The sequence below is a fragment of the Bubalus bubalis genome, chromosome 5 (genome assembly GCF_019923935.1).
Source record: "Bubalus bubalis isolate 160015118507 breed Murrah chromosome 5, NDDB_SH_1, whole genome shotgun sequence".
In the NCBI taxonomy this organism is placed as follows: Eukaryota; Metazoa; Chordata; class Mammalia; order Artiodactyla; family Bovidae; genus Bubalus; species Bubalus bubalis.
Window position 1 is genome coordinate 25,436,377 of NC_059161.1, and position 26,000 is coordinate 25,462,376.

Genomic DNA, 26,000 nt, shown 5'->3' on the forward strand with positions numbered 1-26,000 from the left:
AGAAGCCAGGCTTCAAGAATATGTGAACCGTGAACTTCCTGATGTTCAAGCTGGCTTTCGAAAAGTTACAGGAACCAGAGATCAAATTGCCAACATCCGCTGGATCATCAAAAAAGCAAGAGAGTTCAAGAAAAACATCTATTGCTGCTTTATTGACTATGCCAAAGGCCTTTGACTGTGTGGATCACAATCAACTGTGGAAAATTCTTCAAGAGATGGGAATACCAGACCACCTGACCTGCTCTTGAGAAACCTGTATGCAGGTCAGGAAGCAACAGATAGAATTGGACATGGAACAACAGACTGGTTCCAAATAGGAAAAGGAGTACGTCAAGGCTGTATATTGTCACCCTGCTTATTTAACTTATATGCAGAGTACATCATGAGAAATGCTGGGCTGGAGGAAGCACAGGCTGGAATCAAGATTGCCAGGAGAAATATCAATTATCTCAGATATGCAGATGACACCACCGTTATGGCAGAAAATGAAGAAGAACTAAAGAGCCTCTTGATGAAAGTGAAAGAGGAGAGTGAAAAAGCTGGCTTAAAGCTCAACCTTCAGAAAACGAAGATCAGGGCATCCAGTCCCATCACTTCATGGGAAGTAGATGGGGAAACAGTGGAAACTGGCTGACTTTATTTTTGGGGGCTCCAAAATCACTGCAGATTGTGATTGCAGCCATGAAATTAAGACGCTTGCTCCTTGGAAGGAAAGTTAAGAGCAACCTAGATAGCATATTCAAAAGTAGAGACATTACTTTGCCAACAAAGGTTCCATCTAGTCAAAGCTATGGCTTTTCCAGTAGTCATGTATGGATGTGAGAGTTGGACTATAAAGAAAGCTGAGTGCTGAAGAATTGATGCTTTTCAACTATAGTGTTGGAGAAGACTCTTGAGAATCCCTTGGACTGCAAGGAGATCTAACCAGTCCATCCTAAAGGAGATCAGTTCTGAGTGTTCATTGGAAGGACTAATGCTAAAGTTGAAACTCCAATGGCCACCTGATAACAAAGAGCTGACTCATTTGAAAAGACCCTGATGCTGGGAAAGATTGAAGGCAGAAGGAAAAAGGGTCAACAGAGGATGAGATGGCTGGATGGTATCACCGACTCGATAGACATAAGTTTGGGTAGGCTCCGGGAGTTGGTGATGGACAGGGAGGCCTGGCGTGCTGTGGTTCATCAGGTCGCAAAGAGTCGGACACGACTGAGCAACTGAACTGAACTGAACTGAAAAAGGATGACTAAACTTAGTAAAATGTATTAAAAAGAGATAAAATCAAGTTAATAATTAGAGCACAAATACAGTATTCCACACAGAAAACTTCTTTCACGTTTGTTAATTATTGCCTAAACTCCTACTAAATAAAAAGAACATTTTATGTAGTTCTTCTTCCTGCTTCCTTTCAAATAAACCAAAATCTTTCAAAAAAAAGAAAAACTATGTTGCCATTACAAATAAGAACAAAATATTAGTAATTAAACAATATTTACTAAGTGATATAAAATAATTGTATCCATAGGTACAATAGCTCCCTCAGCTCCTCTCCCCAAAAAAAGTCATACAAAAGGGTCAAATAGAAAAGCATTAAGAAGACTAGCAAGAAGCCCTGCTGCCTCTTTTTAGCTGTTTCTTAGCAGGCAAAATAACACACTTTAGTACCTTCCTTTGCCAAAAAAGAGTAAATAAAAAGATAATTTTTTTGTCTTCCCTGCTGGCTCAGTGGTAAAGAATCTGCCTACCAATGCAGGAAACATGGGTTTGATCCCTCATCCAGGACGATCCCACAGACTTAGAAAACAAACTTAGAGTTGTTGGGAGAAGGATGGGGAGAAGGGATAGTTAGGGAATTGGGGATGGACATGTACACACTTCTATATTTAAAATAGATAACCTAACGTACAGTACAGGGAACTCAGCTCAGTGCTTTGTGGCAGCCTGGATGGGAGGAGAGTTTGGGAGAGAATGGATACATGTATATGTATGGCTGACTCCCTTTGCTATTCACCTAAAACTATCACAACATTGTTAATCCAGCTATAACCCATTAAAAAATAAAAAGTTTTTTTTAATCACAATTTGAGATAAGAAATGATTCCATTTAACTTTGACTTTAATGAACTCTGACCTGTTTGTACTGTATTTTCTAAAGGTCTGGGGTTAAATTACACGTTTTTATTTGAACAGCAAAAAAAGACTATCAGTTAAAAAGACTATGTATAGCAATTCACTCCAGTATTCATGCCTGGGAAATTCCATGGACAGAGAAGCCTGGCGGGCTACAGTCCATGGGGTCACAAAAGAATTGGACACAACTGATCGACTAAACAACAACACGGCATCTATTTCCTGCTGCTGCTAAGTCACTGCAATCGTGTCCGACTCTGTGCGACCCCATAGACGGCAGCCCACCAGGCTCCCCCAACCCTGGGATTCTCCAGGCAAGAACACTGGAGGGGGTTGCCATTTCCTTCTCCAATGCGTGAAAGTGAAGTCACTCAGTTGTGTCTGACCCCCAGCGACCCCATGGACTGCGGCCTTCCAGGCTCCTCCGTCCATGGGATTTTCCAGGCAAGAGTACTGGAGTGGGGTAGGTGAACCATATAGTATACTATTATTAGTATTTTCCACTGCACTTTGTTTTCCCTGGAGCGAAATGATTTTACAGTGTTTTTATATTGGCTTAATTTTTCTATGTACTTAACAGTAATTCAAATTCAAACACTTTCTTAATTATGTAAATCTCTTTTACAAATGTTTTGGTAATGTGGGTGTTGCGTTAAATTTGTCTTCTTGAGGAAATCACTTCTGAAGACTGCTCTAAAAATGTGGGTTCACTGTTCTCTTGGCCTGGGTCCCCATTACTGTCACCCTCAGGACTCATTCTGATTCTGTCTTGCATGGAATATTCTGAATCCTGGACCCCATATATGTATTTATTTAATTCAAAACCTCATTTTTTGGTAGAGGACATTCTTCAATAGTTTCCCAATAAAAGGAGTTTGGGAGATGAAAAAAAAAAAAAAAGACTATCTAAAATAAACATTTTTCCCCCAGAAATGTAACAGGAACTTTATCTACCAGACTGGCTAATTTCGTTAGATACTAGTTCAATTAGTTACTGTCAGTTTAAGTCCAAATAGGGGAGAGAGCACAAAAATAATCTGAACAGGGAAATATTAATAAAAAAAAATTGTATATAATAAGAGAGTGACTACAAAGATTATTTTTAAAACTATCCTAAGGCTGAGGAAGAGAAACCCAAAGAAGAGCAAATCAAGAAAGAAGATCCTCTCCCTAAAGCTGGCAGTCTGATCTCACTGTAGAAGGTATGACTGTAGACCAGTGGATAACAAAGAAGCTTTATGGACTGCGCGGGAAAGCAGGACCACAAGGAAACAGGAAACATCCTCTAGGGTGCAGGCAGCCAATGTCAGCAGGCAGGTGAACAAAGAAAATCAGGACTCCTGGAGGCAGCTCAGAGGCAGAGCCTGTGTCTGTTTCTGGAAGACCACTGAGGAAGACCTCACTGAGCTAGGACCTAGACCATGAGTTCGCAGAGGGAATGCTCGAACTGTGTCCACAGCTGGAGCACACCACCACTGGTAGCAAGAGCAGGGAGCAATCACAACACATCAGAACCAAGAGAACACAAGTCCCTTCCTCAGGGTATCTCTGCAGCACCCTCTATTGGCACAATTTAATATTGTGTGTGTTCAGTGGCTCAGTCATATCCAACTACTTATGACCCCATGGACTGGAGACCACCAGGCATCTCTGTCCATGGGATTTTCCCTGCCAGGTTACTGGAGTGGATTGCCATTTCCTCCTCCAGGAATTTAATACTGTACTTGCTGCAAAAAATAAATGCGTAAAATTGGACTAATGAAGATCAAGTGAAGAAGTGACAGTTGCTCAGTTGTGGCCAACTCTTTGCGAGTCCATGGACTGTAGTTTGCGAGGCCTCTGTTGGTGGAATTCTCTAGGCTAGAATACTGGAGTGGGTAGCCGTTCCCCTCCAGATCAAGTATGAGGGTAGAATTGGAATGTGAACCAAGAACTTTCAGATGTACAAGCTGGACTTAAAAAAGGCAAAGGACCCAGAGATCAAATTGCCAACACATGCTGGATCACAGAAAAAGCAAGGGAATTCAAAAAAAAAAAAAAAATCTACTTCTGCTTCATTGCCTATGCTAAAGTTTTTCACTGTGTGGATCACAACAAACTGGAAAATCCTTAAAGAGATGGGAATACCAGACCACCTTACCTGCCTCCTGAGAAACCTATATGCAGTTCAAGAAGCAACAGGTAGAACCACAGGGAACAACAGACTAGTTCAAAATTGGGAAAGGAGTACGCCAAGGTTGTATATTGTCACCCTGTTTATTTAACTGATATGCAGAGTACATCATACAAAATGCTGGGCTGGATGACTCACAAGCTGGAATCAAGATTGTTGGGGAAAACATCAACAACCTCAGATATGCAGATGATACCACTTCGATGGCAGAAAGTGAAGAGGAACTAAAGAGACTCTTGATGAAGGTGAAGAAATGAAGCTAGAAGAAGAGAGTGAAACGCTGGCTTAAAACTCAACATTCAAAAAATGAAGATCATGAAATCCGGTCCTATCACTTCATGGCAAATGGAAATTGTCAGATTTCATTTTCTTGGGCTCCAAAATCAATGTGGACAGTGACTGCAGCCACAAAATTAAAAGACACTTGCTTCTTGGAAGAATAACTATGACAAACCTAGACAGTATATTAAAAACTAGATACATCACTTTGTCAAGAAAGGTCCATATAGTCAGAGCTATGGTTTTTCCAGTAGTCACGTACAAATGTGAGAGGTGGACCATAAAGAAGGCTGAGGGCCAAAGAATTAATGCTATCGAACTGTGGTCTTGGAGAAGACTCTTGCGAGTCCCTTGGACAGCAAGGAGATCAAACCAGTCAACCCTAAAGGAAATCAACCCTGAATATTCATTGGAAAGACCGATACTGAAGCTGAAACTCAAATACTTTGGCCACCTGATGTGAACAGCAGACTCATTAGAAAAGATCCTGATGCTGGGAAGTATTGAGGGCTAGAGGAAAAGGGGGTGACAGAGGATGAGATGGCCGGATGGCATCAGTGACTCAATGGACATTGAGTTTGAGCAAACTCCAGGAGATAGTGAAGGACAGGGAAGCCTGGCGTGCAGTTCATGGGGCACAAAGAGTCAAACATGACTTAGTGACTGAAGGGAGGATACAGTTAAAATATATCATCTCTTCTAATTACTTAATATCCACATCATAAGTCAAATTTCTTTTCCTAATGTAAATCAAGAATGCAAATTGGTACAGATCCACTCAAGATAAATCTTGGTACAGATACACTCAACAATAAAAGTGGATCTTGGTACAGACAACATGGAAAACAAAATGAAGGTGGCTCAAAGAGTTAAAACTAGTGAGAGAGTCAGTTCCTAGGCAGGTTGATAGGGAGTCTAGGGGTCCCCAAGGAAAGAGGGGTCTGGAATTCTCAAGGAGGAAGAAAGGACAAACTTTTTTTTCTTTCTACACATTCCTTAGGATTATATAACAATAATGTATCCTGCCTAAGGACAGTCTTTGGATTCAACCTTCTGTTATCTTAAAATGTTAATTATGGGAGTAGACCTGGTCTTTACAAGGATGTATCTTGCCTGAGGACAGTGTTACCTTAAAATGTAAATTATGGGAGTAGGTCTGATGAGGTCTTTACAACCTCCAGATATTCTTTGGATTATATAACTTCATTTTTAACACTAGCAAGCGGGTACTCTTTCTGCCCCCTTCTGGTGCCTATGTCAGAAGCTTTCTCTATCTCCTTTATACCTTAACAAAACTTTATTACACAAAAGCTCTGAGCGATCAAGCCTTGTCTCTGGCCCCGGATTGAATTCTTCTCTTCCGGGGGCCAAGAATCCTGGTGTCTTCGCGTGATTCAACAACAACCTTTCACTAGGTCTACTATATGATTCAGCAATTCCACTTCTGGGTATATACTCAAAGGAAATGAAAACAGGATATCTAAGAGATAAATGCACTTGTGTTTATTGCAGCATTATTCACAATAGCCATGATATGGAAACAACCTAAGTGTCCAGCAACAAATACATAAAAAGGATGTGGCATATGGGTTTCCCTGCTGGCTCATAGATAAAGAATCCACCTGCAATGCAGGAGACTCAGGTTCGATCCCTGGTCTGCGAAGATCCCACATGACATGGAGCAACTAAGCCCAGGCACAACTATTGAGCCTGTGCTCTAGAGCCCAGAAGTTGCAGCTACTGAGCCCATGACCACAACTACACAAGTCCACATGACCTAGAGCCCAACAAGAAGCCACTGCAATGAAAAGCCTGCGTACCACAACTACAGAGTAGCCCCCGCTTCCTGCAACTACAGAAAAGACTGCATGGCAACGAAGATCCAGCACAACCAAAAATAAATCAATAAATAAATTAATTTTTTTAAAGAAAGGGTGTACAATGGAATATTATTCAACTATGAGAAAGAATGAAATCTCACCATTTGCAACAATAAAAGTGGATCTTGAGGACATTATGCTAGTGACATTAAGCCAGATAGAGACAGACAGAACAGCATGATATCACTTATATGAAGAATCTAAACAAGTCAAACTCGTAAAAACAGAGAGTAAACTGGTGGTTACTGGGGAGTGGGGGAATAGGAGAGATGTTGTTTCGGAGTACAAACCTGTAACCAGAGGTAAATAAGCCTTGAAGATCTAACACACAGTATAGTTAATACAGACAACACTGTTAAGAGACTAGATCTTAATCATTCCAATCACAAAGAAATAACTGATAATCATGTGATGTGACAGAGGGACTAATGCTACAACTGCAATCATATTACAATATATAAACATCAAATCAACATGTTATACACCTTAAGTTTACACAATGTGATATGTCAAATACATTTCAATTTTCAAAAAAATTACTGCATTTGAACAATCTGGAGCTCTTCTCTGCTAGGACCTGGTAGCCTCTTTGTCCACAACTATCTTGATCAGTTACCTTAAGTTAAATAAAGCTAAGTAAAAGTCTTTTACCACTGGAAAAACAAGAAATTATCATTCTATTATAGAAGTATACTATGATTTACAAAAGTATTCAAAAAGAGCTCCAACAGAGATCTATAGACTGTACCAATGTCAATTTTCTAGTTTGTGTATTGTACAATAGTTACGTCAACTTCTCATTATATAGTTTTTGCATTAAGCCAGCAAGCACAAATTAAAAACTGAAACAATTTATTATCAAAACAGGCACATCTCTGAATCACTCTACAAATGATCAAACTGCCGTCTAGTAGTGATGTGTTTTATATGTGTGTGTGTGTGTGTGTGTGTGTGTGTGTGTGTATAAATGTATGTGTAATGATTGTACTCTCCCAAATTAGGATCAGATACAAGTAACCCATGGAAATTTTTTCTACCTAGCAGTAATGGCTTATGTTACTCAGTACAAATGAAGCTGCATACTTACAACAAATCTAGTAATTACACTTTGCTTGCTATATCAATACTTCATTCTGACTCACACATCAAACATCAGGGCAGACCTCTGGGAACAAAGTGATCTGACAGACATAAAACCATGAAGCCAAAATCTCTCCCCAACTAACCTTCCACAAAGTCTGAAATTACCATCATTACAACTCTACTTCTTGTTTAGGAAGTGTGAAGAGGCCAGTTTTCCAAATGTGTATGGTATTACTTTTCCTGAATCATTTTATTACAAATTAAGAAGTAATACTTAGCAAAAATCAACTAGTCATAAAACAAATACAACAAAAACTGAAATTTTTCCCACTCACTTTTTGGCTATCTAGCATAACCAACGGAGAAGGAAATGGCAACCCACTCCAGTATTCTTGCCTAGAGAATCCTGTGGACAGAGGAGCCTGGTGGGCTGCTATCCATGGGGTCGCACAGAGTCAGACACAACTGAAGCAACTTAGCATGCATGCATGCATGCAATGGAGAAGGAAATGGCAACCCACTCCAGTATTCTTGCCTGGAAAATCCCAGGGACAGAGGACCCTGGTGGGCTGCCATCTATGAGGTCGCACAGAGTCTGACATGACTAAAGCGACTTAGCAGCAGCAGTAGCATAACCAACAAATCCATCAAAGCATCAAAGTGGGTACTATACGATAACCCTACTTATCGTGTATATAGTGTATTTCAAATACTAGACAAAGCTTTAAAATCCACATCAATTTCAGGGTAAAAAGAAAATCTTCTGCAGTATTTCTACACATAGTGAGACAGAAATCCATGAAAATATCAGCTGGAGAAGATTGCCATCTCCACTTTGGAAACACCAGAAGAGCTTGACCTGACTGGATTTGCTTCGACATTTTAACTGGAACCTCTCAATAATTAGGCTTAGGCTGCTCATCTCACACATTTCAGATTACAATCATCTTGCTTTCACCCCTCAGCTGTTATTGTTGGTCTTCTCCTAAACAAATCAGCTTTTCTCCCAGGGCAAGGTGTCCCGGGGGTTTGAAATCACTGAGCAATCACTTGAATGCCCCAGGTAAACTCTCCCTTTCAAATTCCACTGGAAATACACCAAAGAATACCAATCCATTTATTTTCTAATTGGTTTAATTTTAAATTTAGCATATAAACAAAATTTAATTGGGTACAGTCTTTAAAAGTATATACTCAGAAGTTAAATGGCTTGGCTTAAACCCTGGCTCTATTAGTTTCTGGCCAACTGACTGAGTTACTTAATTTCATTAAGCTTCTGTTTCATCTTCTGAAAAAAAAAAATAGGGTAATAATTATAATTATCGCTCTCACATGCTGTTATGACAATTAAATTTTACAATGGCCATTACAGTAAGTCAATAAATGTTGCCTGTTAATATTTTTTTTCTTATGTCCAATTCCTAAATCAAGCTTAATATGTAAAATCTAACATGAGTGTTTGAAAAAAGCAAAAGAACACGAACACAACAAATCTTCAAAACATGAGAACAGTTTTCACATATCCTCTAAACAAGTTAGGAGTCTATCAGGTACAACGTTCTATTACTCTACAAATTACAGTGAATTTAGTCAATGCTCTAACTTTATAAAATCTTTACATACTTTTTATTCACCTACTCAACAAGTGTTTAAAAAGACCAGAGTAAGAATATTTATGTGGTAGTTGATATTTGATTGTATGACCTCGAGAAAGCTATTTAACCTCTCTAGCCTCAGTTGCCCTAACCGTACAATGAAGACAATAGGATCTCCACCTCATAGGCAACATCTAGAACAGTGCTCAGCACAGAGAAAGTTCTAAGGAAGGACTAAGTAACTATAAAGCACTGGTTCCTAGCATGGTGCTAGATACTGGAGATTCGGGGATAAATTACACAGTACTTGCCTACAAGTACTTGCTTGTGAACTGTAGTGTTGGAGAAGACTCTTGAGAGTCCCTTGGACTGCAAGGAGATCCAACCAGTCCATCCTAACAGAGATCAGTCCTGGGTGTTCATTGGAAGGACTGATGTTGAAGCTGAAACTCCAATACTTTGGCCACCTAATGCAAAGAGCTGACTCATTTGAAAAACTCTAGGAGGAGAAGGGGACAACAGAGGATGAGATGGTTGGATGGCATTACCGACTCAATGGACATGGGTTTGGGTGGACTCTGGGAATTGGTGATGGACAGGGAGGCCTGGCGTGCTGCGGTTCATGGTGTCACAAAGAGTCGGACACGACTGAGCAACTAAACTGAACTGAACTTGCCTACAAAGCAGTCAAGACCAAACGGTATATACAATTATCTACACATAAGGAATCCTTGTACATCAAGGCTATATATTGTCACCTTGCTTATTTAACTTATATGCAGAGAATTGCTGGGCTGTTAAGAAGCACAAGCTGGAATCAAGATTGCCAGGAGAAATATCAATAACCTCAGATATGCAGATGACACCACCCTTATGGCAGAAAGCAAAAAAGAACTAAAGAGCCTCTTGATGAAAGAGGAGAGTGAAAAAGTTGACTTAAAGCTCAACATTCAGAAAACTAAGATCGTGGCATCCAGTCCCACCACTTCATGGCAGATAGATGGGGAAACAGTGGAAACAGTGACAGACTTTATTTTTCTGGGCTCCAAAATCACTGCAGATGGTGATTGCAGCCATGAAATGAAAAGACACTTACTTCTTGGAAGGAAAGTTATGACCAACCTAGATAGCATATTCAAAAGCAGAGACATTACTTTGCCAACAACGGTCTGTCTAGTCAAGGCTATGGTTTTTCCAGTAGTCATGTATGGATGTGAGAGTTGGACTATCAAGAAAGCTGAACACCAAAGAATTGATGCTTTTCAACTGCGGTGTCAGAGAAGAATCTTGAGAGTCCCTTGGACTGCAAGGAGATCCAACCAGTCCATCCTAAAGGTGTTCATTGGAAGGACTGATGTTGAAGCTGAAACTCCGATACTTTGGCCACCTGATGCGAAGGGCGGAATCATTTGAAAAGACCCTGATGCTCGGAAAGATTGAAGGCAGGAGGAGAAGGGGACGAGAGGATGAAATGGTTGGATGGCATCACCAACTCAATGGACATTAGTTTGGGTAGACTCTGGCAGTCGGTGATGGGCAGGGAGGCCTGGCGTGCTACGGTTCACGTGGTTGTAAAGAGTCGGACATGACTGAGCAACTGAACTGAACTGAACTGAAGGAATCCTTGAACTTGAATTCAAGGATAAATAAATTTTTCATAATAAAAATTAACATTTTTAAAACCCAAAATATTGCAAATTAGCATCCAGAATGGGTGATGGGTGCACTGGGGTCCAATATATTATTCTTTTACTTTTGTGTATGTTGTAAATTTCACATAAGAAGAAGTTGTTTTTAAAAATGATAAATCACTTTCCATCTCAGAAGGTAAGCCAAAATTACGTGATTTGAAGTATTTACTTTAACACAGATGTCTTTATACTACAAATAAACTCTGTCGACAGCAGTGCTTAAAATTCAGAGGTTAAGAATTCCCTTGACAAGACTGCCACCTACTGGATCACCTTAAATTCCACTATTCACATTTTGTGATTTAAACACAAATATAATCCAATAAAAAGCAAGGGTTTCTTTTTTTTTTTTTTTTTTTAAAAAGGGGAAATTCAAGTATTTAAAAAACACCCCATGCCACAGGAAGTTATGTCTGCTGTGTTAAACAAAGTATTGCTTGGGCAAGTCCCATTAGCAGAAGCAATCTCAGTCAGGTTTAGTTTGGATGTTTAGAGGTCATCTGACAGAATGTGTGAAAAAAGAACCAAAAAAAAACAACAAATTTGGTAATTATTGCTGAGTATATGAACACATGGTTGTTAGACATTACCATCTACATTAATTATGTTAAAATAAAAGCAATATATTAAGTAGTTATACATGGAATGAATTTTTTTAACTATTCTACTGTTATACAAATGGGTACATCTGGTTTAGGTAAAATTTCTAATGAAAGCAATATATATCATTCAAAAAGTGCTTCATCTCAAACAACTTAGGCAGAAGTTGAGATACTATGCTCTGGAAAAATGCCTTAAAGTTACTCAAAAAGTAGCTAAGTAATGATGAAGGCATTAATGTCAAAGATTATTGAGAAGAGCCTGAATTAAGCTGTCTTATGAATATGAGAATATGGGCAAAGGCAACATTTCTAAGTAATTATTATGTGAAATATATTTTAAATGTATGTATAAATGTTTAAGTTAACAATGAAAACATAAATAGGCATTCAACTATTTCACCTATATTCACCAAGGTTTCTATATTCAAATTAATCCATCTTGGAGCTTCTCATTGGTAAACGGAAGGACTGCTTTATATACAAGCATAGTACAGGCCTCTATAGTACAGGCATAACATATCATTTAATCATAAAACTTCAATATTTGTAACTACTATTTTTTTTAAAGTTAAATTATCCAACACCTAACACTTCTTTGCCTGTGTTATTCATATACTACAAACTGGTTAATGCCCTTTTTTATGCCAAAGAGAAATGCCTTTTATTACACCAGAAGGAAAGTACTCAGGGCATTTTTCAAAGACAAGGGGTTTGACTGGGCTCCTGGCAAATTCTGGGACAATTTGAGCACCTAGATAATTAAACACTACAGTGAATCATGAACTATTTCAGGAGAGAGGGAATTCAAGAGTGAATATCAAAAACAAACAGTAATAAATGGAAAAACAAAAAGGGAGAGGTCTGGCTTACAGGAGAAATGTCAAGGGCTGCCTAGAGAAAATGCAAGAGATGGAAAATTACCACTTTGCATTCATCATGATAAAGATTGGATCAGACAAGAATTATGAATGAAAGCTAAACCAAAGAGAAAATTTTGATTTAATGAGAAGCAAAACCAAAGAGGAAATTTTGATGAGAAGCAAGATATTTTCCTCGATCTCCCAAAAAACTGCTTAGCAGTTACAAAGCAGGGGAGTGGGGGGAGGAATTACAGTGGAGAAATCAGACATCTTGGCTGGAAATCAAAAATTACCATCACCAGAAAGGGACAGATGGTTATCAAGAGCCTCCACATGTGATACACTGTGAAGGAGAGAAATCATCTATGCAGCAATAAATTATCTGCATCTAATCATGAGGAAATATTAGATAAATCCAAACTGAGCAATGTCATATTAAAAATAGGGAAAAGAGATGTATTCTTCAATAATGTCCATGTTTTAAGACAGACTCTGGAAATCTTTCAAAATTAAAGAAACCTAAAGACATACGGCAGCTAAACGCAGTATCTGACCCTAACGTGAATCTCAAACTGGATGGGTGGGAAAGGACATTACTGGGTTCACTGGCAAAATCAAATAGAAGGTTACATAAAAAGTATTATATGGAAAATAAGTTTACTGAAGATGATACATGTAATGTGGTTAAATAAGAGATAGCCCTACCGGTAGTTTTCCTAGGAAAGACACATTTCCTAACAAAGTAGATAGGGAAAAAGCATCATGGTATATACAACTTACTCTTCAATTGTTCAGAAAGCAATCATGTTTTTTGGTGTGTGTGGGTGTGTGTGTGTGTGTGTGTCTATGAGTGTGTGTAGGGAAGGAAAGATTGAGACATAGACTAAGAAAATGTTTGGAAAGCAAATGGGATAAAACGTTATTAGTAGTCTGAATATACATGTATTCTCTGTACTAGTTTTATTGTTTTAACTCTTCTGTAATTGAAATTTTTTTCCAAATAAAAAGTTTAACGCATTGCTGTATCTACTGCTAACAAAAATTAAACACAGAAATAAATATAGAAATGCATGCACACCCATGTGTATGTATGTATGGGTGTGTTTATATATTTAAAACACAAATCTCTTAAAGATTCTAAAATCTCAGTAAATAAATGGACTTTTTAATAATCAAAAATGATTGAGAAGGGAAGGTGTCTGTCCTATATGTAAATAAGGAAGAGCAAGAAAAAGCCCAAATTGGATTGAAACAGTTACTACTGAAAAAATAAAGCCATTTCATGTTTATTTACCCCCATCAATTGAGATTTTCAATGAACCAGTTACATCTAACTTATTTAAGTGGGGAAAACATTATTATTGTCATTCTCACTTTTAAATGGAGAAACTGAAACATGGTGAAAAGCCACAGTCAGTAATACAGCAGAGATTCAATAGTATGTCTCTTGAAACAATAACAATGTCAATACAAGTTTTTGATAGTATGTAGGAGCAAGCTGCTTACCTTTCAATAGCTAATTCTTTGTTAGAAAGTTGCTGCACTGTAATCACAACCTTCTTCTCTATTCCTTGTTTTAATTTGAAATAAAATTTATCTCGATCCTTAGGCACAGGACTGAAAAATGCAAAAAAGAACAGAAATGATCAATAATTAAAAACAATAAAAAGGTCATCTATTTCAAGGTTAGAATGAAACAAGAGTATTTAACAACCTTATTAAGATATATAAAACTTTCACCTTGACACAAAGTAAATACAAACTTTGGTTGTATCAGTTTCAGGTGTACAGCAAGTAAATCAGTTATACACATACATATATCCACTCTTTTCTGGATTCTTTTCCCATATAGGTCATTACAGAGTACTGAGTAGAGTGCCTTGTGCTTGCTATACCATAGGTTCTAATTAGTTGTCTTTTTAACATATAGCAGTGTGTATATGCCAACCCCAATTCTCCCAATTGATTCATTTCCCCTCACTTTCCCCCTTGTAACCGTAAGTTTGTTTTAAATCAAAACTTTTTAAATTATATCATTTCAAATTTTAGTTTTTAAATTTTAACAAATTTGGGAACACGGTTTATTTAATTTTAAGACTGTTATATTGCTGGTTTAGCTGGTTATATGGTTATGAATGCTTTTAACACAGTTAAATCCAAGGCAAAACAAGTGAGAAAAAGAGCTTGCTTTTAAACATCCAGAATTAGATGACTGTGACAAATCCAAGAAAATACAAATAAAAGATGAACAAAGAGAAATAGATCAAGCCAAGTTACATTCTAGCCTAGGCCAGACTGACAATTCTTAAGAATCAGTCCATTAAAACAGTAAGTGTTTGTAATATAAGCTGTCTTATTTGAAAAGGAAAAATACTTTCACTAACTTATTTGGCCTAAGTCTCAATTTCTATAACTTAAAAAAAAAAAAAGATAAAATACCTACCTAATAATTATTGTCAGAAACAAAGGCAAAGTAAAGGCACATAGGTGATCAATAAGAGTGTAACTATTTCTTATTATCTGCCTATTTTTGAACTAAAGAACAACATTCCAAATATACAACAGAAGGAAATAATTAAATGATGGTCAAATCATACAAAATACTACTGACAACTATTAAAAACAATTCTAATTAAAAATATTTTAGGGACTTCCCTGGTGGTCCAGTGGTTAAAAACCCACCTTGTAATACAGGGAACACAAGTTTGATCCCTAGTCTGGGAACTAGGATCCCACATGCCATGGAGCAATTAAACCTGCATGCCACAACTAGAGAGCAGACATACAGCAACTATTGAGCCCATAAGACAAGATCCCACATGATGCAACCAAATAAGTATTTAAAAATAAATGAATAAATAAAAACATTTTAATGGAAAAATTCTTACATGAAGTTAAAAGTAAAAAAACTACATATATATATATATGTATATATAACTGTAAAAAATACACTCCGGAGGTGGAGGGGGAGGGATAGTAGGGATTGTACATACTATGTTTAAAATAACCAACAAGGACCTACTGTATAGCACAAGGAACATTGCTCAATATTCTGTAAAAATCTAAATGGAAGAAGAATTTGAAAAAGAATAGAGACTTGTATACAGATAATTAGCTGTACACCTGAAACTATTACAGCATTGTTACTCAACTGTACTCCAATATAAAATACGAAGTTTAAAAAGTACACCCTAGTATCAAATATTTTTGATAAAATTGTGATAAAATAAAATTTATTTTTAATAATTTTGACAAAATAATTTTTAAATTTTTATATTAAAAATTATTTTTAATAATTAAAGTGATTATTGCTGAAAAGACCAAAAAATTTTATTCTAATTTTACTTACTAATTTTTCTATAGTAAGTATATCAGTATTTTAAAATATCAAGAAAATAATTTACATAAACTATCTGAAAAGCCTGACAAAAGTGAACCATGCATCCACCAATGAAGTTTTTCTGTATCATCCTAAAGCTTTATAACAACAGTGTACAGTTTCTGGAACCTATATATTAGTCAATATTATATTTCAGACACAATACTAATTTTTATTTTTTTCAGATAATCTCACCTAAAGTTTCCTTTTCCATCATCTTCTTTTACCTCCAAGGAGACACTGAAGGTAAACACATCACTGTCGGGGGTAGGAATAACCGAGTCTTTAACATCAGATACTTGTCTAGAAGAACGTTTGAAAGCTGTACAGAAACTATATAAAATTCTGCTTACCTAAAAGAATAAAAGTGGAAATAATATTAGACAAAGATTTTAACTGCATTTTGATCACCTCTAATTCTTGAATCTGTAATTTCTCAAGGTCACAATGTTCCTAATAGACAAAGTAGATATAGGGTAAGCATGAATATATATATAGAGAGAGAGTGAGTTTGTAACATATAGTGTATACACACACACAGACACACACAGCTGACCCTTGAACAACACGGGTTTAAAGTGCCTAGGTCTACTTACACTTTTTCAACACTAAATACTACAGTACTACATGACCCATGGTGGGTTGAATCGGCAGATGTGGAACAGTGGATAAGGAGGAACCACTAATATGGAGGGCCAACTATAAATTACACATGAATTTTTGACTGGGCAGAAGGTCAGTGCCCCTAATACACTCCACCTCCCCAGCACACTGTTCAAGGGTCAACTGTAGTTTGTTTCTTTCAATCTGGCATTTAATAAACAGCATAATAAAGATGTTTAAAGTCACAAACGAAGTTGCATGTACTTATAGATGTTTCTAGGACTCATAAGATACTATATTGCAAAGAATGAATCCTAAGACAATTACTAGAATGATGCTGGCATCTAAATCTTCCCGGTGAACACACACAAATGAGGTTTTAGCCCAAGTTGTCAATTTCTCCTTTCACTTCCCTCAGCTTCAGAGGGCTAGATCCTGAGCCATACAATAAACTCTGTTCTTTGCAAAATGAAACAAAACATGGCAACATGATTTAAAGAGCTTCCAGTGTTGTTTCCCAATGCTGTTGCTATATAAATGTGTCACAAAATGAATGAATCTGAAACGTTTTTATTTATTAGTATTAAGCCACCCTGGTGATTACTTGATATATAAATATGCATATATATATTATAAATGACTTACTCCCCTCCCCTAATATGGAGGAGCACTCTAAATCTCACGATCTTCCAGAGGTTATTATCTTCCTTGGTTCCAAAAGAAGTACCATATCATCTCAAATTTGTATTCTTGAAGCACAAAAGACCTTTGAAATCTCTCAGGTCACCCACGCATTGAACAAATAAAAACAAGATGAAATAAGAATGATTTAAACAAAAGTAACATTTTCAAAATCTCACACTGGAAGGTACTAGTAAAGAGACTTCTCTGAATATTAACAAACCCTTTACTTTGGATAAAGTGAATTCAAATTATTCTTGGTATTAGTCTAAGATTATAATATTTTATAATTCACTGGAAGTAAGAGAACTCTCATTAACAGAACTTCTTAAAGTATGGAGGTCTTTCCTCAATTTTCTATTTTTGCAACATTCTTATATCCTACCTTATCTCATACACACACTCCATCACAAACTTCAAAAACTTCCAGCAGCCACACTTACACCTAAGTACTGAATGATTATCCTAACTGCCTTTCCAGGCCCAAATCAATAGTTATCTAAATTAACTGACTTATACATTTTAACTGTATAAGAATGCTGCCTGTCATCCCAAAGTTGAGCTTCAGCAACAGCATCATATTTGTATAACACTGCTTGTAAAATGTTAATGCTATTATTATTTTATATAAAAAGTAAAATTAAAGGATATTAATAAAAACTTTATACTTCAAATTTTATACAATTAAGCCAATGTTCTTTTAGTGTCTTCTGTGTATTAAGTATATGTTTTAGGGGCAAGGGATACAACAATGAACATGGAGCTTAAGTTTCAGCACAGGTTAAGTTGAATGTGCTTGGGGTGAGTGGCAAGGAATCATTAGGTAACACAAAAGCAGACATGTTCAGTCTCAACTGGATCTTTAATTCACTTAGCACAATAATTTAAGTGTTAAGGACAACAGAATCAAAGAATATGCTGGAAATAAGTCACTAAAGAATATGCCTAGGTAAAGTGTAAATATGCGCTTTAAACTTTTTCAGTTGAGTACTCCCCAGTTCCTAACTTCAAATACAATGTGAAGTCTATTATTTACTTTATCTATTTTTAAGAAAACAAATTTTAAACATATTTTTAAGAAAACATTTTATGTGAAAACAGAATACCTATGATTTTTGATACATTAGTAGAGTTGAACCTAACCATATTTATTATTCTCTCCTATAGTCATTTCATTTTCTTTGTATCAGAGCTATCAGCAAGCCTGCCGTTTGAGTCTACACCAAAAAAAAGTCAAAGAATTTGGCAAATTCTAAAGCATGGGCAAGGGTCAGGAATTTCTTTTTTAAAAACCTAAGTATATGTGGTGGAGCCAGAGTAGCAGAGAATGATGGGAGTAGAGGGAGTGGAATAAGACTACAACTTGCTGTTTTTGAAGGAAGGGCTCAACAGTACATTAACAACAATTTAATCCACTCCTGCATTTAATCCTGACTATGTCTTAGAAGTTGCTATTTCCAACAAGGTTAAAATCATTTGTGACTTCTAGAGTCTGTGAATAAGCTGGAAGGATGATCCAAGAATGGGTAAGGTAGAGTGGCTTAAAAGACAATGATTATCAGTATCTATAGTTATTGGAACAAATTGGGTAACTGATCTCATCATGAAAAGAAAATTTAAGACATAATACCATGGAAAATATTCTATATGCATCACACTATTAAATACACACACACACACAAAATCTAGAACAGGCATTTTCTTTGCAGATGTCAAAAGGTTTATTAACAAATAATACAGTACAATTTTCCCCCAGGAGGCAGTTCCTATAGAAAGCACTGGTTAAACACAAAAGTATCTCTTGGAGTGGTAGCTGTTGTTTTTGAAGAGTTGGGGAAAAGGGCACAGGTAGATACGTGGAAAGGAGATACACCAAAATCTTAATTCTGGTGGAATTCTGAGTAACCTTTCTTTGGTATTTCAGTAGTTTCCAAATTTTCAAATATGTAGTACATGTTAACAGTTCAAGAAATACTATTAGACAAAATATTTACTTAAATAACACAGCCAATTCTTCTAAAATAAAGCCCTTTCACTAAAAATGGTGAAAGAGAATCACTTCTTTTAAAAACAAGTATCAAGAAAATGTTCACCCAAAAAATAAATGTAGAAAAATCCTATAAAAGAATACCTATAAAAGAATACCCAGAAAGGTATGTGTTAAAATTTTTTAAAACTTGCTCAAATATACTAATAAAAGGAACAAAAAAAAGGCATTATCAAACAAGAAATTTTTTAATAATAAAAATCAACTTATTTGAGAAAAACACTAACAACTTCCAAATTAATTTCTAAAATAAGGTATTTTGCTAAAATACCATCTCAATAAATATATGTTTAGAAACAATATTTTCCCAAAGAATTATGGTTTCTTTTATGTAGTGGTGTATCAGCAATCCCAAGAAAAACCAGAGCATTAAGAATAAAGATCTTCTTAATGATATTCTTGGTATTTATCATAAAATACAGCTGAATGCCTTTAACAGAAGATGATAACAACTTGCTTCTAAAATACAACACTGAGAACTGCTAGTAAGTATAACATCCGAACAGAAAAATCTGATTTGAAGGAAACAGTTACACTGACTAGTAGAAATAAATTCTTAAAAGAGTCAACTAAGACTTTTAACTGTATCGTTAAAAATAGCTTTGTATAATATATCCATAAAGATTCAACAAGAATAAGTGCCTCTATGGCTTTTTTTACTATGCTTTCTGATACTATGCTTTGTCTGCAATTCTTCACCAGAATGTTCCCTGTACAAAGATCATCAGCATTAAGATACTTCTGGCTGGATCCCCCAACTCTTTTGCCAAAGACAATTAACATCCACTCCAGCAGAGTCCCTCAGAAGAATACCCAGGGTAACAGATCAAATACATCCTAACTCTCCTGTGGGAACCCCTAATTCTCATGTCATAGGTCCAAAAAAGCCATCACCCACACTGGGCTTCCCCTCTACCACGGCTGGTTATCTGCTGCTTGTGGAATTTTATGGTGAAATAAAAGCATATCACAGTGACAAATGGTAGTGGCAGCCGTGCTGCAACTTTCTGTTTAGAAGTTGTCTTCTTGCTTTTAACTGACAAACTTCTTCAAATCTCATCCAGGGACTCTGCAAACAATGGAAAACAAATTAGCGACATTGTGCATGGTACATATTTAAGCAGTAAGAACATCTGTTGTCTGTTCCAGAGCTATCTTTGCCAATTGTCTATACCCATTAAGAGGGGCCCATATACTAAGAACTAATGTTGTCCCTTCACCATAGAACAAGAAACTTCTGGGAACCAGATAATCAGACAACCAGTAAATGCGACAAAAGGCAAGTCATTATTTTTTGAGAGGAGAGAGGAAGGTATCAGACACCTTCTATAAAAGGCATGAGTAAACCCAAAGGTTGCTGGAATGACCAAGATATCCCTTTATAAAGCATAACTGAAAGGTAAAAATCTACATTTACTTTTTATAATAAAGTAACAGGAAAGTTGTTACTGAAAAATACGTGGGTCTTCAGAATCATATACTTCCTCTGAAAACCAGCTTTATTATCTATTCTGTTAGACTTGGGATACGGAAATGGTAACCAATTTATCACCCAAACCAGAACACTTTTGAGAATAAAATAGAGGCTTTAATAATATACTTAGACAACAGGCATAATCTATGACTGCTCCAGGCAAAGAGAAGTGTAAGATCGCTAGTCTAAATAAATACTATCTCTGTTATGGAGATGTTATGAGTATCAAGTAAGTATTTAACATAGTGCCTGGCATAAGCTCTATGTCTATACTGGGTTATTTGTATTTAGAAATGATCACTCATAATAAAATTGAATGACGACTGTCAAGTATTTTCCTCCAAACAATTTTACCACCAATGTCCCAGAATGTAACACTTTGAAAAACTTACTCAAAAAAACTAAATACATGAACATCACTTTCTCACAATCTACAGGTACCAAATACCCTCGCTGCTGCTGCTGCTGCTGCTAAGTCGCTTCAGTTGTGTCCGACTCTGTGCGACCCCATAGACGGCAGCCCACCAGGCTCCCCCATCCCTGGGATTCTCCAGGCAAGAACACTGGAGTGGGTTGCCATTTCCTTCTCCAATGCATGAAAGTGAAAAGTGAAAGTGAAGTCGCTCAGTCGTGTCTGACTCTAGCGACCCCATGGACTGCAGCCTACCAGGCTCCTCTGTCCATGGGATTTTCTAGGCGAAAGTACTGGAGTGGGGTGCCATTGCCTTCTCCAACCCTCTCTAGAAATATAGTATTTAATACTATAGCCAAAATAGGCCGAGAATCCCCTCCACTATTTTATCCACTGCTTACCCACTGTTAAAGCTCTCAAGATGACAAATAACCCCCCACATAAACAAGTGGATGCTATAATCCAAAAAGAGAGTTTCATACCATCACAGTTATGAAAAATGCTTGCAACCAGGTGCCTTTCAATTTCCTTCCACAGCAGTGTTTCTGCCTCTCCAAGAAGCAGGTTCTCCAATTCTTCAAAGTTCATTTTTTTAATTGTTGAGTGCCAATTATCCAGAATCCACACAGGCATGTTAAATGATGGTTGCCAACATGAAATGCCAGAATTCTACCATCTGCTTCCCCACCTCTGTAGTGGAGTTGTAAGGATCAGAAATAGACTCCCTAATTCACAAACACACATACATTCTTTCAACATATTTATATTCACTGTCTCCTATGTACCAGACACACTTGTACTCATTCACTCTATCAAACACTTGGCCAAGCAGTCAGTACATGCATATATGTATACATACTGGTATATGTATTGATATATGTATCTCTATTTATATATTTATGTATACATGTTTATATATATTTATATACATGCAACATACACACATGGATAAAACAGAACTATTTTAGATAGATTTAGAACTGCCTAAAACAAACAAACAAACAAAACAAATATGAACTCCTCACATGGGCACAGCTCTGACAGAGAACTTCTATGTCTGTACATGTTTGTTTCAGTGTAAATAGAATCGATCACCAGGGCATAACAAGTGACATACTGCTCATGCTTAGTATCAGACACACAGAAATATACATTTCTATGAGTTCCCATGTTGTGGCCAGAAATAAACTCTCAGAACTCCTGTTCATACAATGGTTTATTTACATTTCACAGTAAAGAGAAAACAGAGTAACTGCTGCTTTTAGCATTTTCTGTTGACAACTTATATTTCCAAAAGCAAACACAACTGAGATTTGTCCATCCAAACCCACTTATTAATGCCTCTAAAATTGCTGTATAATTACCAAAGTTCTAAAAGTGCAACTTATTTTTAATTTAAGAATTCAATAGATACCAAAAAGAAAGCAATTTCCCCATGTATATACATAACAGCCATTTGACTCTGAGTCTAAAAATAAACTAACATTTAATCATTAGTGTGAGGAACTCATTGGCATCTTCAAACAGTTCTGCTGAATAGGAGCATTTGCATTTACAATTAAAACAGTTTTATAGAACAAAACCCAGCCTCTGAACAACTGCACACAGTAAATGATCACAAGTGAAAACCACAGAGATCTATAACACAATCTCAGTGCAATATCTAAGTGGAAGGCTCAGTAGAGAAACAGGTATTGTTATAGACATTTTTTAAAGTCACAGAGAACAACCAGGGCAAAACAATAAAAGAGGGGCAAAAATACTCTTCCCTTCTAAGCCTGAGCAATTACCACCATGGTGGGATGGGAGGACAGCTCATCAAGTGGGATTTTTCTATTACATATGTTAAACTCGGAGTACCACTTCAGAGCACAGAGTAACCAGATTTAAATTTCCATATTTCATTCTATGCCATCACAAATATTAACTTTCTATTTAGAAAGATACTCCAAACTTATTATGTAATATGATATATGGTCATACATACTAAATTATTTGACAGTGAAATCAAATAGTTGATTTGATTTCAACTATGCTGCTGCTGCTAAGTCACTTCAGTCGTGTCTGACTCTGTGCGACTCAAATCAAATACTGAGTCATCTCAATAGCAAATTGCTACAAAATATTATACTTACTGCTTCTTTAATTTCACAGGAGAAGACATGTATCTGGAATTCTTCAGAACCATGGGAACTCTCTGTAAATGCAAAGCAATTGCTCTCTGTTGTCCCATCATGGCCACGTGCACAGAACAATACCTTATAAATTGGAAAAGATGCTATCTCCATATTGTTGGATTGGTCTATGATTCTGCAAAACAGTTATGAGAAATGAGATTAAATATTAACTAGCAAAGAACAAAGGCAGTTTTACTAGGGCAGTAACATACAATTATCTTAAAATCACAAAAATAAACTGGTACTAATAAACTGAACTGAATAATAATCCAAGAAAACAAATTATCTTCATATTTTTATTATATACACACACACATAAATTCTTTACCTTCTTTTCACAACTACTTCACTTTTGTGTCCCATGATCCAATTCACTTCATCTCAAAGCCAAGGATACTCTGCCTGGTAAAATTAATGTCGCCCATCCCTAAATACTACACTTCTTCTGTTATAGCAAAAGAAACACCCAGAAAAAAAACAGAACAAACCATCCCTGGAGAGCTCATTTCTATTTAAAGCAATACCTGTAAGTTTATCTAGTCCCAGGTCATTCATTGTTCAACAAAGACCTCTCTTACCCTAAAAAGGTCAGAGTGGTTCCAAAGATGAACTTAATGAAATTTAAGAGGTAAAAGGAGTTTGTGGAACTTTTCAAATATTTCTCTGACTTTCCCTGTTTAAATCCTAAGGTTGTGGATTGATCCAAAACCTCAAGACTACTTCAGGATTTCAAGTGGTAAAACTAAGGGGTACCCATTAGGAATAGAGAGGCAAATCAAAACACTAAATCTTTGTTAAGGCATGTTTGGCACTGTGAAATTCAACAGATAACAGTGAAAGGCATTTTGACACTTATAAGAGATATTATACAAACAGTCCATCTACAAAACCCTTTCCTGAAAAATGAAAGCATTTTTACCAAAATCTTGTAAATTTGTATTGCTATTATTGTGGTACTTAGTGCTTTTCCCACATTTTCAACTTCAGATAATGAGGCAAATCAGAACAGTTTTGAAAAAGATTTAAATCAGCCTTCAGAGAATAGTATAGGCCAATACTTTGGCCACCTGATGCGAAGAACTGACTCATTTGAAAAGACCCTGATGCTGGGAATGATTGAAGGTGGGAGGAGAAGGGGACGACAGAGGATGAGATGGTTGGATGGCATCACTGACTTGATGGACATGAGTTTGAGTAAACTCCGGGAGTTGGACAGGGAAGGAGATGGACAGGGAAGCCTGGTGTACTGCAGTCCATGGGGTCACAAAGAGTCAGACACGACTGAGTGACTGAACTGAACTGAAGATACATTTAACCTAATTTCCTAGACTTCATTCATTTATGGGTTCATTCAACAAATATTTACTAAAAACCTGCTATGGACCAAAACTGCTCCAGGCAATGAAGCTGCAGCAGGAAGAAATACCAATAACCTGCTTCCATGGAACTGACATTCTAGCGAGGAAGAGAAACAATAAACAAACAAATAAATATGTAATATCAAGGCAAAGAAAAGTTCTTTGAAGGGAAAAAGGCCCAGTGAAAACAAAGAAGGATGGTTATGATAAGATCAAAGGAGGTTTATTTTGACAGTTTGACAGTTTCTTACAAAACTAATCATACTGTATGATCTAGCAATTACATTCCTTGGTATTATTCAAATGAGTTAAAACCCTGCACACAGATGTTTACAGAAGCTTTATCCATAATCACCAAAACTTGGATGCAATCGCAACATCCTTCCATAGGCCAATGGATAAATAAATTGTGGTACACCCAGACAATAGCACATTATTCAGCACTAAAAAGAAATGAGCTACCAAGCCACAAAAATTCATGTAAGAAAGTTAGAGACAGCAAAAGAGACACTGATGTATAGAACAGTCTTATGGACTCTGTGGGAGAGGGAGAGGGTGGGAAGATTTGGGAGAATAGCATTGAAACATGTAAAATATCATGTATGAAACCAGTTTCCAGTCCAGGTTCGATGCACGATACTGGATGCTTGGGGCTGGTGCACTGGGATGACCCAGAGGGATGGAATGGGGAGGGAGGAGGGAGGAGGGTTCAGGATGGGGAACACATGTATACCTGTGGCGGATTCATTTTGATATTTGGCAAAACTAATACAATTATGTAAAGTTTAAAAATAAAATAAAATTTAAAAAAATGAAATAAAAAAAATAAAAGAAAGTTAAATGTCTAATATTAAGTAAAAGAGGCCAATCTGAAAAGGCTATTTATTACATGATTTCAATTATATAATTTACTGGAAAATGCAAAAGCTATGGTGATAGTAAAAAGATTAGCGGTTGCCAGGAGCTGCAGGAAGGGACAACTGAACTGGCAGAAGGCACGATTTTCAGGACAGTGAAAGTACTCTACATGATACTCTAATGCTGGATACATGTCATGATATATTTGTCCAAACTCACAGCATGTACACCACCAAGAGGGAACCCTAATGTAAACTATGGACTTTCTAAAATATGTCAGTGTAGTTTCATCAACTGTAACAGATGTACCACATGGAAGAGGACGTTGATGGTGAGGGAAGTGTGTGTTTGGGGAAGATGGGGTGCCTATCCGGGATATGGTCAATCTCTGTACTTTCTGCTCAATTTTGCTGTGAACCTAAAATCACTCTCAAAAGTAAACCTTATTAAGAAAAACAGGGAGAAAAAAAAAGACTTCTTTCAACAAAAGGTTTCTTGAGGTGAAACTGGAGAGAAGTGAGTCACTGGAAAACCAAGGAAAGCTTGTTTGGGCAAAGTAAAGAGACCAAACAAAAGCCCCATGGGAGGACTCCTAACTGATAGGTCCTGAGGCAGGATTCATGACTACCTTTGAGAAAGGACAAAAAGGCTACTATGACAGGAAGAGAGCGAATGAATGAAGTACATGTAGTGACAGAAGCGAGAGAACAGAGAGGGTGGG

General features: G+C 36.7%; 1 protein-coding gene across 3 annotated transcripts in view; it reads right to left on the reverse strand.

Moving 5' to 3' along the window:
• The window catches only part of RABGAP1L (RAB GTPase activating protein 1 like), a 736,110-nt gene that overhangs the window by 614,054 nt on the left and 96,056 nt on the right, over positions 1-26,000 (reverse strand). For all 3 annotated transcript variants that reach the window (XM_025287225.3, XM_025287224.3, XM_025287226.3), the window contains exons 5-7: positions 23,022-23,196; positions 15,865-16,022; positions 13,797-13,907 (exon numbers count right to left, since the gene is read on the reverse strand). In XM_025287225.3, the coding sequence (XP_025143010.1) occupies positions 13,797-13,907; positions 15,865-16,022; positions 23,022-23,196 (444 nt within the window). The remainder of the gene's footprint in view (positions 1-13,796; positions 13,908-15,864; positions 16,023-23,021; positions 23,197-26,000) is intronic.